Consider the following 15604-nt stretch of genomic DNA (forward strand, 5'->3'; position numbering starts at 1 on the left):
CACCTTCTGGTGCTTGCGCTCCTTCTCGATGCGGTCCATCCTCTCCAGGCGCAGACGGTCCAGCTCCAGGCGCAGCTCGTCCAGCTCGGGCGCGACGTGGTGGCGGCTGACCAGCACCTCCAGGATCTCCAGGACACGCACGACCTTGGGCATGAGGCGCGCGATGGCCTCGCAGCCGTGCTGGTCGATGACCCGCTCGAACTCGTGGCCCACGAGCGACGCGATGTCGTACACGTCCATGACGGTCAGCTCCGCCACGTTCTTCTCCAGCGCCGACTCGGCCGCCAGCGACGACCCCCGGTCCTCCTCCATGGCCCCCCGGCCGGCCTCTCCCCCACCCCGCAAACTAGTGCAACTCCCAAACTTGCCGCTGTCGAGGGCAGCGCCGGGCCGGGCCCACCTCGCGCCGCCGCCGGCGGTCCGCGCTCAGCTGGCCCTCGGGCGAGGGCGCACCGGGCGGCCGGCCGGCGTCCGCATGGGCGGGGGCGGCGGACCGCGAGCCGGAGGGCGGCGCGCGGGGGGCGAGTCTCGGCGCGCGGCTCGGCCCGGAGCCTGCTCCCCGGCGGGAGGAGGAGGAGGCGGCGGCGGCGGCGGCGGCGGCGAGGAAGGCGCGCGTGCGCAGGCCCGCGGCGCCTCCCAAGTTGGGAATCCGAGTTGGGCGCAATGGAGGCGCGGGATCTAGCTGGAGAGGGGGCCCGGTCGCCCTCGGAAACAGTTCTCGCCCGAGGGTCGCCCCCAAGCCCGGGGCCGGGGAAGGAAGCGCGGCCGCGGCTCCTCCGGGAAACTTTGGTGGCGGCGGCGAGACCGGGTGACCGGCTCCCCCCGCGGGGATGCCGCGCGCCCCGCCCCGATCCCGGCCTGGCGAGGGGCGCGCCCGGCTTCCGCCGCCCGAGGGCGCCCGGGTCCCCGCGGGCCCCGCACCGCGACCCGCCGGCCAGGCAGCACCCGGACCCCCAGCACCCCGACCGCCGCTCCGCCCGCGGGACCTTCCTTCTCGCCGCCCCCCGCGCGTCCGGGCGCGCCGCCCCCTCCTCCGGCCCGGTCCTGGCTCCTCCTCTCCCTCCCGCCGGGGAGGGGTCGAGACTAGCCGGGAGGAGAGGGGGCGGAGGCCGTGGAAGCCGTGCAGGCGGGGTGGGGGCACGCCGGTCTCTGGACGCTTCGCGGAGCGGAGGAGCACCTTCTGCGTTGGAGAGGAAAGGAGGGTCGCGAGGTGGCCTCGGGGCTGGGGCCCGTGCTGGGGAGAGCGCGAGGACCCCCTCCCCGCTCCCCCCCCCCCCCACCGCAGACCCGGTCCCGGGCGGACCTGGTGGCGCCGGGCCCTGCGCTCCCGTACAGGCGCCCGAGAGGGGCACGAGAAAGGGTGGAGGGGTCCCCTGCCCCGAAGCCGCCGCACTGCCCCGCCCGCAGAGCCACGTCCTTTAGCAGTTCCTTGTGACATAAACACCGCTTCACAGAGGAGGTGAGGCCGGGGTTTGGAGCTCGGCACCGCGAGTTTTTTGGGGTCCAAGCCCCCTGTCCTTTTGACCTGGCTAAATCCCCTAGTCCATGAGACACCCCGGCCCCAGCAGAGTCTTTCCAGAACCCACCAAGCCCTCCCCCCCCTTCCCATCCTCCACGCAGGGCTTAGGGACCCTCCTCTGCATTCCCACAGCCGGCCGCCTCCTCCCATAGAACCGCTCACATGCTGAGTTTTAACCGTGTGGGTTACACAGGCGCCTCCCCCGTGAGACGAGCTCCTTGAAGGCATAAAAAAAACTTTAACGCCCTTAGAGCCGCAAAGCTCCCACCAGCCTAGCAGATATGGACTTTAAAAAAAAAAATAAGTTGAAAATGGACTGCACAGCTATTTCATATTTAATTCTAAGAGCTTTGCAAAAAAAAAAAAAAATTGCCTCATTTAATCTGTACTCCATCAGTCTTCAGAGTGTGGCCTAATGACCACTGGGGGTCCCTAATACCCAAAGGGTCTCTGTGAGGTTGTCCCTTGTGCCAGCTTTGTATTAATATGAGGCAAGATGCACCTGGCGTATTTAACACGGAACGGCATCTCACAAAAAGACTGAACATCAGAAGCAGTTGTGAGAATCCTGCTGTCTTCCAACGAGCTAGACATTAAGGGGATTTGCAGAGATGTGAAATGCCACTATCCTCGGTGTTTTGTTTGTTGGGGAGCATAGTTACTTTTATTAAAAATATATATATTGGGGTGCCTAGATGGCTCAGTGGGTTAAAGCCTCTGCCTTGGGCTCTGGTCATGGTCTCAGGTTCCTGGGATAGAGCCCCATGTTGGACTCTACACTCAACGGGGAGCCTGCTTCCCCCCTCTCTGTCTGCCTGTCTCTCTCCCTGCTTGTGATCTCTGTCTGTCAAATAAATAAAATCTTTTTTAAAAAATGCATGTTAAAATGTATCTGCTTTTGAATTAATATTTTTAAAAATATCGGTTTAGATTTCTGCTTACAGTAGATAGTCATAGATAGAATCCACTTGATCGAATCTCTTTATAGAGTCTTCAGTGGGTTTTGAGAGTGCCCTTGGAAAAGGGTCTCTGAGACCAGAAGGTTTGAGAACAGCTGCGTCACCACATCCTAAGAAGTATCATTATCCCAATTTTACAAATGTGGACACTGAGTCACAGAGCAGCTGGGAAGTGCTAAAACCAGAGATCAGATCCATGCCCAGCAACCCAGTGAGGTGGACATGTGCTTATCCCTGTCCTAAGTCAAGGGCAGGGAGAAATAGGAGCATTCCCTTCCTGTAGCTAATATACCAAGTGGCCACAAACTCGGTGACTTAAAACAATAGGAACTTATTCTCTGACAGTTCAGGAGACCAGACGTCTAGAATCAAGGTGTTCGGCAGGACTGGGCTTGTTCTGAAGACTCTTGGGAGGATTCTGCCTTGTCTCGTCCAGCCTAGGGCATCCTTAGTTTGTGGCCACATCACTCCAGGCTCTGCCTCCGTCTTCAGGTGACCCTCTCCATGTGTGTCTGTCTTCTCTTCTGTCTCGTGTAAGAACCACCTGTCATTGGATCTAAGCCCATCTGCACAATTCGGGATGATCTCATCTCAAAACCTTCAACTTAATTACATCGCAAAGACTTTTTTCCAAATGAGGTCTCCAGTTCTGGGACTGGGACAGGGACGTATCTTTTGCGGCAGTGTGGCACCATTCTACCCACAACAGGAGGTTAAGTAACTTGCTTAAGTTCCCTCAGCGGGGAGCGATGGAGCTGAACCCGGTGGGTGCCCACCTTGAACAAAGGACTAAATAATGAATGCCCAGACTGGGGCAGATTTGCCCTCAAGGCAGCAAAGATATACTTAGCATAGTTGGCTGAGAGGGACAAGGACCTAGGAATTGGAGAACCATCCTGCAGCCTGACCTTAAGACCAGGGCAGGAAAGGGAGGGGACGAGTGGGGAAGGCAGAAGCGAGGTGACCCCAAATGGTGAGTCAGGTGCTTAGGGGAGTGGCTAGTCTTTTTTTTTTTTTTTAAGATTTTATTTATTTGAGAGAGAGAGCATGAGAGGGGGAGTGTCAGAGGGAGAAGCAGACTCCCCACTGAGCAGGGAGCCTGATGTGGGACATGGTCCTGGAATCCCAGGACCTGAGGCGAAGGCAGTTGTCTAACCAACTGAGCCCCTCAGGCACCCCAGGAATGGCTGGTCTTATGTAAGTAGAGGCAGTCAAACCTGGTGGGTAAACTTTCAAAGCCTCTCTGTGCTCTAACCCTGGTGCAGTCACTGACCAGGTGTGTGACCTTGGGCAAGCCACATGACCTTTCCGGGCCTCCGCTTCCCATTCCGCTAAGTGGGATCACAGAGAGTAACTGTTATTATTAAATGAATCAGCATGTGTGCTGGCTTCAGCCTGTGCCGTAGAACAGTTAGTTTCTGTCATCATTACCATCATCGTTGAAGATAACGGGAGGAGATATCCAGGCTGGGTGTAGACGTTGTTGTCTAGTTGACAACTGGATATGTGGACCAGGACTCAGGACCAGAGCAGTGGTAAGACCCGTATCGACATTCATTCATTCAATAAGCATTTAGCTCTTAATATATGCCAAGTACTAGGTTAACCCTGGGGGGTGTGGCAAGATAACGGGAGGAGATATCCAGGCTGGGTGTAGACGTTGTTGTCTAGTTGACAACTGGATATGTGGACCAGGACTCAGGACCAGAGCAGTGGTAAGACCCGTATCGACATTCATTCATTCAATAAGCATTTAGCTCTTAATATATGCCAAGTACTAGGTTAACCCTGGGGGGTGTGGCTATGTGCAAGAGACAGGAGACAAGTTAAACCCCAAATAAACTAATTTCAGATAGAGCAAGACGGGGTTGAAAAGGGAGAGGAGCATCAAGAAATTAGTGTGTCCCAGAAACCAGGTGTGTTTGCACAACTCAATTGGAAAAAGAGTCCCACACCCTGTATTTTTTCAACTGTTAATATTTTCATCTGTATTTCGGAAACATACTGAAACCAGGTACCCAGACTAGCATCACCCCTGAGAAAACTAGTAATTTCTTCATATCAAATATCCAGTGTTCAAAATGTCAATTGTCTCGTCCTTTTTATTTCTTTACAGTTTTTGTTTAACTCAAGATCCAAATAGTATCCACATATTGCAATTAGTCGATATGTCTCTTATTCCTGCTCTTTTTTTTTATTAATTTCTTTTCAGCGTAACAGAATTCATTGTTTCTGTACTGCACCCAGTGCTCCATGCAGTATGTGCCCTCCATAATACCCACCACCTGGTACCCCGACCTCCCACTCCCCATTCCCGCTCTTTTTTTAAAAATTTTTTTAAAGATTTTATTTATTTATTTGACAGAGAGAGATCACAAGCAGGCAGAGAGGCAGGCAGAGAGAGAGGAGGAAGCAGGCTCCCTGCCGAGCAGAGAGCCCAATGCAGGGCTCGATCCCAAGACCCTGAGATCATGACCTGAGCTGAAGGCAGAGGCTTAACCCACGGAGTCACCCAGGTGCCCCCAATGGACACTTTCCACGGGCCAGCTGAGGCGGGCAGCCCTACACGGCCCAAAGCCTGCCTTCTGACTGTGGATTTGCTTATTCTGGGCATTTCAGATAAGTGGAATCATACACTATGTGAGGGAAGAAGAGAAAGCCACAAACTGTGTGTGGGAGGCCCGGGGGAAGAACGGGCTCTGTTTGGGTGAGTCAGCAGACGGACCCAGGACCGGATGGGGACCGGTGTGGGATGCCGTTGAAGGGGGCACCAGGGATTGACTGCGGGGGCAAGTTCCTATTGCTCAGTGGCAAGTCCTTGTCTCTGACTCTTTGTCTCAGTTATTTCATGAGTAAAAGGAGAATAATCTCGATCACACCTCCCTCCAGGATGTTTGGGGAGATTAAATGAGCGGAGATATGTAAAATGTATAGGACAGAGGCTGCCTCGCAGTAAGGGCTATGCTAACATTAGCCGTTGCTGTTCGTACTGTCCCGATGGTGTTACTGTTGTTACCGCTGTGGTATCCTATTTGGAACAAGGGCATCATAAAACCAACCCTGCTGTCTGACTGGGTGTGAGGTGCTATCGGAAGAATTTGGAATTAGGGCCCCCAAGTCCCCTCAGTTCTTTCTTTTAAAGATTTTAAAGATTTCTTTTAGAAAGAGAGCGGGGAGTTGGCAGGGGAAGAGGGAGAGAGAGAATCTCAAGCAGGCTCCATGCTTAGCATGCTTAGCTTAGCACGGAGCCGGATTCGGAGCTCGATCTCACGACCCTGAGATCACGACCTGAGTGGAAATCAACAGTGAAATGCTCAACTGACTGAGCCACCCAGGCGCCCCTCTTCTCCCTTCTAACCTATTTTCTGCACAGCAGAAATTTTGCATAGTCGGGAAGTTTGTATGTGCTTGCATTTTATCCTGCCAGGTGTCAACGCCAGGTTACGATGAAACCCAGAGCCCTTACCTTGGCCGACCCAGACTTTGGTAGCCTGATCTATGTCTACTTCTCCATCTCCATCTCCCAGCCATTCCTGCCTGTGTCCTGTGCACCACGGCGTCCCTCCAAACTCGAATGCCTGGTGAGAGCATCCGCATGGACGAGATGGTATCCTGGCCGGTGCCCGGAGATCAGGGAAAGCAAAGCATTTAACCTTGTCAGCTCCGGCAGAAGGAACAGCATTGTACTTTCACCAGGAGTCACACGGGGACGGACTACCCTGCCCAGGCTAGGAAAGGCAGCTCAGATACTGAGCAGGAAACAACACACGACTCACGCTGAGGCAGGGATGCAGACGCAGGCCAGAGCTGGGTGCCTGGGAAACTCCAGGGCATTCCAGATCATTCGAGGGCCCTTTCCTCTGCCATCTGCTCAGCTCCCAAATCCTCTTGAAATGACTCAGAATTCTCTATGAATAAAATGATACAATGTCTGTGAATTGCTCTTAAATAACCCACTCAGAGTGTGGAAAATGGTTGGGAAGGTGGATGCAATGAAGACTGTCCTTTCTGGGGCGCCTGGGTGGCTCAGTGGGTTAAGCCGCTGCCTTCGGCTCAGGTCATGATCTCAGGGTCCTGGGATCGAGTCCTGCATCGGGCTCTCTGCTCAGCAGGGAGCCTGCTTCCCTCTCTCTCTCTCTGCCTGCCTCTCCATCTACTTGTGATTTCTCTCTGTCAAATAAATAAATAAAATCTTAAAAAAAAAAAAAAAGACTGTCCTTTCTGTTAATTGTTGGAGGCGTGGGGCGCCTGGGTGGCTCAGTGGGTTAAGCCTCTGCCTTCGGCTCAGGTCATGATCTCAGGGTCCTGGGATCGAGTCCCGCATCGGGCTCTCTGCTCAGCAGGGAGCCTGCTTCCTCCTCTCTCTCTCTGCCTGCCTCTCTGCCTACTTGTGATCTCTCTCTGTCAAATAAATAAATAAAATCTTAAAAAAAAATTGTTGAAGCCAGGCCATGGGTACATGCTTCCTCCTTCTGTATTATTAGAGAATTTTTATAATAAAACAGCTTTTAAAAGAAAGCAGACTGGGGACTAAAAGGAGTGGCAAAGTGGGATGCCCACTTGGCTCAGTCAGTAAAGCACGTGACTCTTGATCTTGGGGTTGTGAGGTCAAGGCCCACCTAAGGCAAAGAGCCTACTTTAAAAAATACAATAATAAAAAAATAAGAGGAATAGTAAAGTGTTTGCTTGCCTGTGATCGCCATACCTCTTGCTTCAGCCATAGGTGGGACAGGAGATATCTGATGCCACTAAGGGGAACAGAAGATCTGGAGTGGGGAGAGAGGGTGAGGGAACGCTGGGGACCACCCACACGTAGGGGCAGACGTTTCCTCTCTCTGTGAGTCCGTTAGGCTGGGCACATGTCAGATAGTAGCAGTGATTATGTGGAAGCAGAAGTCACTGCTTCCTGGAAAATCAGGCCACAGGGTCCTGAGAAACCACAGTAGGGCTCGAGAGGCAACTTGGGGACACTTGGGTATAGCTTCCCTGTCCTGTTGTCATAGACAAGGCAAGGGACTGAATGCCCATGCCCCCCCCCCCAAGTTCATGGGTTGAAATCCTGCCCCCTGAGGTGATGGTATTAAGAGGTATTATTTGTTCCTTTATAAAAGAGGCCTGCGCGCTCCCTTGTCCTAATACCGTGTGAGTTCTATGAGCCAGGGAAGGGGGTTCTCGGCCGATACCAAATCGGCCAACATCTTAATCTTGGACTTCCAGACTTCGGAACTGTGAGAAATAAATTTCTGTTGTTGTCAAAGAGCCCAATCCATGGTGATTTGTTTGAACAACCCACTAGTGTTTTATGAGAATTCCTGTTTTTCGGGAGTCTGAGTGGTCTCTCGCACAACTCTTTTACTTGCCCTGTTCCTTGAGCCCCATCCCAAGGGCTGAAACCCGGAGGAGCTTCACACGCCCTCCTCCACCCGCACCGCCGTCCCGACTTCCCGTGGTTGCCGTTCTGGCTTCTCATCCCTCCTTCTCCTCCTGCTTCTTCGGCGGACCTGAGGTAATCATGGACAATTCCGATGTCATCATTGTATCTGAACCCTGGTGACGTCACATGAGACTCCTGGTCTCTTCTGCTTTGATTTTGTTTGATAGTCGACCTCCCTCCAAGGGCATTGGATGGAAGTATACACTCAGGCTCCCCTGACCCATCTTGGAAAACAGGATGATCAAACCTTAGCAACGAGATTCTTTCAAGTACATTGTGCACCGTCTCTGAATTTCAGTGCTTGCTTCTACCTGAAGGGAGGTTGCCTGGAAATGCTAGTCTGGGTAGATTTTCCAACCTGTTAAATTGACCTGGTGGGGGTCTCATCCAATGCTTGGGCTCTTTTTTTTTTTTCCTAAAGATTTTATTTGTTTATTTGACAGACAGAGATCACAAGTAGGCAGAGACGCAGGCAGAGAGGAGGAAGCAGGTTCCCCGCCAAGCAGAGAACATGATGTGGGGCACGATCCCAGGACCCTGGGATCATGACCTGAGCTGAAGGCAGATGCTTTAACCCACTGAGCCACCCAGGCACCCCTGGCTCATTCTTTTTATTTTTTTAAAAGATTTTATTATTTATTTGACAGAGAGAGATCACAAGTAGGCAGAGAGGCAGGCAGAAAGAGAGGAGGAAGCAGGCTCCCTGCTGAGCAGAGAGCCCGATGCGAGGCTCGATCCCAGGACCCTGAGATCATGACCTGAGCCAAAGGCAGCGGCTTAACCCACTGAGCCACCCAGGCGCCCCTCATTCTTTTTATTGACAACTAATTCCATTCTACAGACACACCACATTTATTTTTCTATTTACCTGTTGTTGGACATTTGGGTCATTTCCAGTTTTTGCCTCATTCAAATATGCATGTTCATGTGTTAAGTCTTTCTGGACACGTGTGTTTCTTTCTTTAAGGTAAACACCTAGAAATGCAATAATGTCTGGGTAACGCTATATATATATATATATATATATGACTTCATTTATTTGAGAGGGAGAGAGCGAGAGCAAGAGTATAAGATCAGGGAGAGTTAGAAGCAGACTGATCAGGGAGCCCTATGTGGGGCTCAATCCCAGGATTCTGAGATCATAACCTGAGCTGAAGGCAGACGCTTAACTGACTGACTGAGCCACCCAGGCACACGGTTAAGTGTATGTTTAACTTTTTAAGAAATGCTTAACTGTCTTCCCAGATGATCGTGCCATTGCACCTTCCTACCAGCCAGGATGAAGTAGGACAGGCTGGGCCTTTGTGATTTTACCCACGTCCCCGGGCGATTCTGCTGCTCACCCAAGTTGAGAACCACTGGCTTAGAGGATGATGGAATTGGGGGGGGGTGCTCTTTTTCAGGAGGCGACATGGGACCAGAGATCTGGCTAAAGTGACAGAGGAAGCCAAGAGAAAACTGGGGGGAAGGTGGCTTCAGGCATAGGGAACGGGAAGTGCAGAGCCTCTGACTCAGGAGTGTGTCTGATACAGTGGAGGGCCGGCGAGGGGGTCTGCAGGCTTGATTGGTTTTGCACCAGAGAGTGTCCTAGTAGACAGCCAGAGCGGAGGGCAGAACCCTCAGGGAAGGCTAAGAGGTATGGACTTCATTCTGAACAATCTGGGGAGCCAGTGTAGGGTTTTTGAGCAGAAGCATGACATGATTTTGTAGCAGAAGAAACCAAGGCTCAGAGAGGTGAATTAACTTGCCACAGGTCACACAGTAAGTGGCCGAACTGAGTTTCTGGCCAGGTCTGTCCACAGCCAGAGACCGTGTTCTTGACCTCCGTGCTCCCTTTGAGCTGTCTTTGGTGTCAAATAAATGTATAAAAAGCAGATGTTTAAATGTCAATGTCCTCCAGCCAAAGAGCGCTGGGAGCACACCAGTGGTTGAGCCAGTCGGACTGAATCCTGCAGCTCGGGAGAACGCAGGCCACGGGGCATCCATGGGATGTCTCAGTAAGAGAACCCCAGGGGGCTACAAAGAACCGTATGCAGGGTTCGGGCTTTGGTTGGGTGATTCTGGGGAGACATTCAGGATCGAGGAGCTTTGCTGTAGAGTGCATGTTCTCAGGAGGCAAGGATCATTCTGGGACTGGAGCTCTTACATCTTCCCTAGACAGAGGACAGACTGGAGCCAGGCAGAGGGAGATGTTTGGTGTTTCATGGCCTGAACCATGCTCAAGTTTAGACTTATTTACTCGTGTCACAAGGTGGCCTTTTCTGATGTTGATGTTCGGTGAAACTTATTTACGGGAGAGCGGGAGAGCGCAGAGGCCCACTGACGTGCCAGGCCGGCTCCTGGGTGGCGGACCCTCTTCTCCTCTCCCTCGGTGGCTTCTGGACAACACCTTGGGGGATGAAAACTTTGTTTGCCTTAAACAGCTTTATTGAGAGACAGTTCACATGTCATGAAAATCCACCCATTTTAGGGGAACAGTTCCATGATTTTCAGTATATTCACAGATATAAGCAACCATCTCTGCTGTCATGTTCCAGAATATTTTCATTGCTCCAAAGGGAAACCCCAAGAGCAGTGACTCCCCATTACCTCCCTCCTCCACAGCAGAGCCCGAGGTAACCACTAATCTAGTCTCGGTGTCCGGTGTCCGTGGACTTGAGTATGCTGGATACCTCATGTACATGAACTCACAAAACATCTGGTCTTTCGTGACCAGCTTGAGCCTCTTGTGTTCAAGGTCCGTCCGCAGTTGTAGCAGGTGTCAGCCCTTTGGTCCTTTTGGTGGCTGAATCTTAGTCCGCTGTGTGGACGGAAGACCTTTTGTTTATCTCTTCAACCACTGAGGAACTTCTGAGTAGTTTCCTCCTTCTTGTTGTTTTGCCTGGGGTAAAAACCCTACTTCCCTCTGAAAGCTTAGATCCCTTCGTAGGAACCTGTGTCGGCTCACAGAGCTCCTCGTTTCTGGGAGGCGAAACCAAGCTTCAGCGGAGAGTGAGATGGGAAAGGGGAAAGGGCCTTTGTCCAGGCCGGGAAGCTCATGGCCCTTGAGAACCTGCTTTGTGCCAGGAAGGACTCTGGAAATACAAAGAGAAATTAGGGCAGCAGTCCCTGCCCTCAACGAGCTCATAGTCCAGAGAGTGGAGACAATACACGTGTTGTTTCTCCCCACCAGGATCCAGCCCATTTTTTCTGGTCTTCTTCAGGGGAATCCCCCCTCCCTTGCTCCCTGGTTCCTGGGAAGGAGAAACCCAGGCCTGGCCAGTCTGCTTTATCCAACCCGGGGGTCTAGTTGTTGACACATGGATGGATATTGGCCTGACAGCCCAGGGAGATTCCATGACACTTTTCCTGGACTTCTCACAAAAGGTTATTTTTTGTTGGGTCTGTTGTTTTTCCTATGAGGTTGCTGAGAAAGTAGGCCGGAAGCCTGGGGCTGCTGGTGGCCATACTTAGGTTGTCTGGGGAGAGCCAGCCTGAAGCAGAAGGCCAGAGAAGGAAAGCAGGGCTCAGACACGGGAGCATACAAAGCAGAGAGCAAGCAGCCTTCCTGGGGTGATTTTACTCCATTTTACAGGTGAGGAACCAAAGACACTCCCAGAAAGGAATTGAGTATGAGCCTCTTACTGAGTGACAGGGCCAAAAACTATATTTCTAGAGGTGCCTGGCTGGCTTGGTCCATAGAACATGTGACTCTGATCTTAGGGCTTAAGTTTGAGCTTCATGTTGAGTGTAGAGATTACTTAAAAATAAAATCTTAAAAAGAGAGAGAGGGAGAGGGAGAATTATATTTCTAGTCCTTTATCTAGCCTTTGAAAACACAGTCGTTCCTTAGGTACTATTCAAAATGTCTAAACCATGGTGCCGATAATTGACCTAAATTATTTTAAAGCATTTAAAGCAATGAGCCTGCTTATCATGGACATCTACAAACACACAGGGGAAAGTTTCTATAGTTGTAATGCCTTTTGTTTAGGATCCCCAGAGTTTTTCAAAAAGTCTTCCACAACTCAAACTGACTTATGCAAATAGTTACATAAATAGGAAATCCAGATTGTGGACTTCAGGCACAGCTGGATCCAGGGGCTTAGTGATAGCAATGTCATCTGACTTCTGTTGTTCTTTGCCCATCAGCTTTGGGTTTGCATAATGTTGACATCACTTTCATGCAGGCTATCAACACATGGTGCCAAAGGTGGCCTCCAAGACCTGTAGGGCTACATCCTGCCAATAACTTCAGCAAATTCAATGAATTTTCATTGCATATCATTGGCTCAGTTTGGGACACATAGCTACCCTTGGAACAGTTACTGTACTTATGGACACGTGGACATGAAAATTGCTGATTAGTCAAGCATAGAGCCAGAGGGTGGATACAGTCCACCAGAGTGATGTTGAATAAGACCAGAGAGAAAGGAATCCTCAATGAGCTAGTAGAGTGCTCCTACAGAGGGGTGAATGGATGTTGAGCAGGGTCATGTGGCCAAGTCTTTACATTCACTGGCAGCTCATGTTTAGACTTGACTTTTTTTCTCTCTCTCTTTCTTATAATCTCTGTACCCAACATGAGGCTCAAATTCATGACCCTGAGATCAAGTTATCATGTGCTCTACTGACTGAGCCAGCCAGCTGCCCCCAGACTTTCATTTTAACAGATACTAATTTCACATTTGGTTTATAATTTAGGACAAGAGTTTGTATCAGCCGGAAAACAGAACCCATTCTAGATCTTTCCAACAGAAAGTTTGTTTTGTTTTAAGAGATTTTTACCTTTAAGTAATCTCTACACCCGGTATGAGGCTCAAACTCACAACCCTGAGATCAAGAGTTGAGTGCTCTACCAACTGAGCCAGTCAGGTGCCCCTCCACAGAAAGGTTTCAATGTTGGAAATTGGTTCAACACATGCATTAGTTATCTATTGCTGTGTAATGAGTTACCCCAAAACTTTTTGAAAAAAGATTTTGTTTATATGGCAGAGAGAGGGAGAGAGAGGGAGTACATATGCAGGAGAGGAGTGGTAGGCAGAGGGAGAGGGAGAAGCAGGCTCTCCGCTGAGCAGGGAGCCCGATGTGGGACTTGATCCCAGCACCCTGAGATCATGACCTGAGCCAAAGGCAGATGCTTAAGTGACTGAGCAACCCAGGCACACCTCAAGTTACCCCCAAATTTAGTGACTTCTGACAACTGTCATTATCTTTCACAGTTTCTGCAGATCTGGAATTTGGGAGCAGCTTGGCCCAGGAGTTCTGATGATGGAGTCTTTCATGAGGTTGTAGTCAAGATATTGGCAAGGGCTGCTGTCATCTGAAGGCTTAACTGGGGCTGGAGGAGCCACTTCCAAGATGGTGCCCTTGATGACTGTTGGTGGGAGGTGTTAGTTTCTCTCCATGTGGGTCTCTCCCAGAGCAGCTTGAGTGTCCTTATGACATGATAGCTGACTTCCCCACAGGAAATGAGTCAAGAGAACAAGGTAGAAGCTACAATACTTTTTATGACATAGTTTCAGAAGGCACACACTGTCTCACCTACTACATTCTCTTAGAAGTGAGTCCCTAAGTCAGTTCTGCCTCCCAGTCTGGGAGAAGGGAATTAGGCTTCACCTTTTGAAGGGATGAGGGTCAAAGAATTTGTGGGTATATTTTGAAAGCATCACAACAGGAGCAGCAAAGAATAGTGGGACAACCCACAGATTAGCAATAGCAGAAAGACACTGTTCCAGTTAGGACTGGAGAGGAGGGTTGAACAACTCTGTGAATGCGCTGATTACCATTGGGTGGTGCACTTTAAAATGGTGAGTCTGGGGGCACCTGGGTGGCTCAGTGGGTTTAAGCCTCTGCCTTTGGTTCAGGTCATGATCCCAGGGTCCTGGGATTGAGTCCCACATCGGGCTCTCTGCTCAGTGGGGAGCCTGCTTCCTCCTCTCTCTCTGCCTGCTTCTCTGTGATCTCCTCCTGTCAAATAAATAAATAAAATCTTAAAAAAAATAAATAAAAGGGTGAGTCTGCTCTTTTCCTCCCTGACTCGTTGTGGCTTGGCCGCCATCAGGACTATCCAGACCGAGAAGTTCATGACCAACCAACTACTTCAATGGAAATAAATGGTCACTGGTGTTCATTACCCTGGAAAGACAGGGGTACCTAAGACAGATTTTCGGGAAAAACTAGCCAAAATGCATAAGAGCACATCTGATGTCATCTTTGTATTTGGATTCAGAGACAATTTTGGCGATGGTGTTGCAGGATCATTGAGAGAAGGCGGTCAAGAAAGAGTTCTTGAGACATTTTACGGCACAACTTAGCAAGTTTATTTAAGCAGCAGGAGGACAGGAAACGGGTGCAGAAAAAGCTGCACTTTTGCTGTAGGAAGGTGGTGGTTGTATGCTTTGTGCTCAAGCGGGAGGGGACATGCAGGGAGTATTAGATCCTACATGTCTTCTTTGAATTTCTACTCATAAAACTACTTCTGCAAGATTTCTCTGGCGCTTATCATTCAGTTTGCTACGAAGTGTCCCTGAGAGGTTCAGGCAGTCATGAGACCCTGTAGGAATGTAGCAACCAACACATATTTGATCCTTGTCAAAACCATGCAGGCTCTATAGGTCAGCCTTCTGGGCGGAAGGTGAACTTTTTTCCTGCCTCTGTCCCTTATTGGGGGCATGACAACTGGCTTTGGTATGAAAATTTAGCATTCCTTGGATTGTGCAAAGAAAAATGAACCTCAACACAAGCTTTCAAGACGTGGCCTGTATGAGAAGAAAGAGACGTCAAGAAAACAGTGAAAGGGGGTGCCTGGGGGGCTCAGTGGGTTAAAGCCTCTGCCTTCGGCTCAGGTCATGATCCCAGGGTCCTGGGATCGAGCCCTACATCGGGCTCTCTGCTCAGCGGGAAGCCTGTTTCCTCCTCTCTCTCTGCCTGCCTCTCTGTCTACTTGTGATCTCTGTCAGTCAAATAAATTAAAAAAAAAAAAAAAAAAAAAGGAAACAGTGAAAGGAACATGAGAACAGCATGAAGAAAGTCGGGGGGACTGCAAAAGCCCGGGTTGGTGTGGGCAAACAGTGAGCTGGCTACTGGACGACAGAAGGCGTTCAAGATTCTCTAGGGACTTGATCTGGGGTAATTGTGCAGATTTTTCATGAGAGGGGTAATGATCTAAGAACTTCCCTGTGGTAAAAAAAAAAAAAAAGGGTGATTTCATGGTATGTGAATTATAGACCAATAAAGCTGGAAAAAAGCAAAGAAGAAAGGGAGGGAAGAAAGACCTGGTTTTTGCTGCATCTCGCTGACTCCCACCGATAACCAGCTGGTAGGTTCTGAGCCAGGCCCCAGTTGAGAGATTCATTCATCATTCGTCATAGAATTACTAAGTACCCACTGTGTGCCAACCACTGGCTGTGTCGAATGTATTCATGCACACCGAGGCTCCCGGGCATAGGCCAGTCTGTGCCGAGGACCCAGAACGTGCACATTTCCTGTGGGTGACCTGGCAAGTCCCGAGAGCCTGTCTTCAGATATTGAAATAATGTCAGAAGATGCTTCATGAGTAATTTATGAGAGTGGCGCTGTAAAGAAAAACCTGCGTGAGAAAGGAACTATGCCAGGCAGTTGACAGTGATTATTTGATGGTTCTGTGACTACAGTTACTTTTCCAATTTTTAGATAGCACAGTTAATTATATAACATAAAAAATTTCCAAAG

At 50.3% G+C, this 15604-nt stretch overlaps 2 protein-coding genes across 4 annotated transcripts in view; both read right to left on the bottom strand.

Annotated features, from left to right (window-relative positions):
* RILPL1 (Rab interacting lysosomal protein like 1) overlaps positions 1–555 on the bottom strand; it is a 40258-nt gene extending 39703 nt beyond the window's left edge. For all 3 annotated transcript variants that reach the window (XM_082698492.1, XM_082698494.1, XM_082698493.1), the window contains exon 1: positions 4–555. In XM_082698492.1, coding sequence (XP_082554618.1) covers positions 4–312 — 309 coding nt within the window. In that variant the 5' untranslated portion in view covers positions 313–555. The remainder of the gene's footprint in view (positions 1–3) is intronic.
* LOC309847734 (uncharacterized protein) lies at positions 347–1551 on the bottom strand (the record flags this gene model as incomplete). Its single annotated transcript, XM_082698491.1, has 2 exons — positions 1304–1551; positions 347–1180 (listed from the first exon to the last, which is right to left on the bottom strand). Exons 1-2 carry the CDS (start codon positions 1436–1438, stop codon positions 347–349), a joined length of 969 nt encoding a protein of 322 aa, XP_082554617.1. The 5' UTR covers positions 1439–1551.
* Positions 1552–15604: the final 14053 nt, after the last annotated feature.

The sequence above is a fragment of the Mustela nivalis genome (assembly GCF_964662115.1).
Source record: "Mustela nivalis genome assembly, chromosome: 14".
In the NCBI taxonomy this organism is placed as follows: domain Eukaryota; kingdom Metazoa; phylum Chordata; class Mammalia; order Carnivora; family Mustelidae; genus Mustela; species Mustela nivalis.